The sequence below is a fragment of the Arachis ipaensis genome, chromosome B01, assembly GCF_000816755.2.
Source record: "Arachis ipaensis cultivar K30076 chromosome B01, Araip1.1, whole genome shotgun sequence".
NCBI classification, from domain to species: domain Eukaryota; kingdom Viridiplantae; phylum Streptophyta; class Magnoliopsida; order Fabales; family Fabaceae; genus Arachis; species Arachis ipaensis.
Genome location: NC_029785.2, coordinates 34028789 through 34029608, shown reverse-complemented (window position 1 = coordinate 34029608; position 820 = coordinate 34028789). Strand labels below are relative to the sequence as shown.

Below are 820 nucleotides of genomic sequence, written 5' to 3'. Positions count from 1 at the left end.
TACATTGTAAGTGACGTCGGGCTTCTCAGACTGGCTAAGTAGCGAGATGCTGGAATCAGCCTCAGGAGGAAGCACGTCAACAAGCGCGTTGGAGTGACGGTGAAGAGCCACAGAAGCTGAAGGCTTCAACAACTCTCTGTTGATCGTGCTGAGAATTCTCACGTAGTAGTTGGATCCAGTTGTAGATCCAACGATACCGTTATTCCTATCAACCATCTCCATGAACTGTCCAATAACTAGCGGCACCGATTGGATCCGCTTCACTTCTTCCTGAGCCCTAAGGAGCTCGCGCTTCAGATTCTTCTGCTCGTCCTTGACGTACTCTTCTTGGATGTCGATAAACTCCAGCTGGCGCTGCAAAGTCTTGAGGCGGCTGTAGAGGTCGTCTTCGTCGGAGGCGGCGGAGTCGATGCCGTAACCGCCGAGGAGGTAGTCGGATTTTGACGATGGGAGAGACGGTGGTGGCTCTGAAGAGGGTTTAGGTTCGAGAACCATCGCGGAGGAACCCATGGTGGAGTTTGCGTTGTCGATTAGAGAGAGAGAAGGGATTGTATTGGATTGGAGTGAAAAGAGAATGGAGAATTTGGGGGAGAAGGGTTTCGTTCGGTGCTATTTTTTTGTGGTTTCTTGTTGTGGGAGGAAAAGAGATGAGAAGACGAATATGACCCTACTGATCTTTTCGTTTTGGGCTATACGAATGAGAACTGATAATTTGGGCCTGGCCTGTTTTTGGAAACTTCAAGAATTGAAGCAAAGTAAGTAAGAGTTAACCAAAAAATAAGATAAAATAATCCAAAAAAGTATATTTTATCTTTATGGT

The 820-nt window shown here is 46.8% G+C and overlaps 1 protein-coding gene across 1 annotated transcript in view; it reads right to left on the bottom strand.

The window, feature by feature from the left end:
* LOC107628599 (26S protease regulatory subunit 6B homolog) overlaps nt 1-645 on the bottom strand; it is a 3482-nt gene extending 2837 nt beyond the window's left edge. Inside the window, exon 1 of the mRNA XM_016331232.2 lies at nt 4-645. Coding sequence (XP_016186718.1) covers nt 4-510 — 507 coding nt within the window. The 5' untranslated portion in view covers nt 511-645. The remainder of the gene's footprint in view (nt 1-3) is intronic.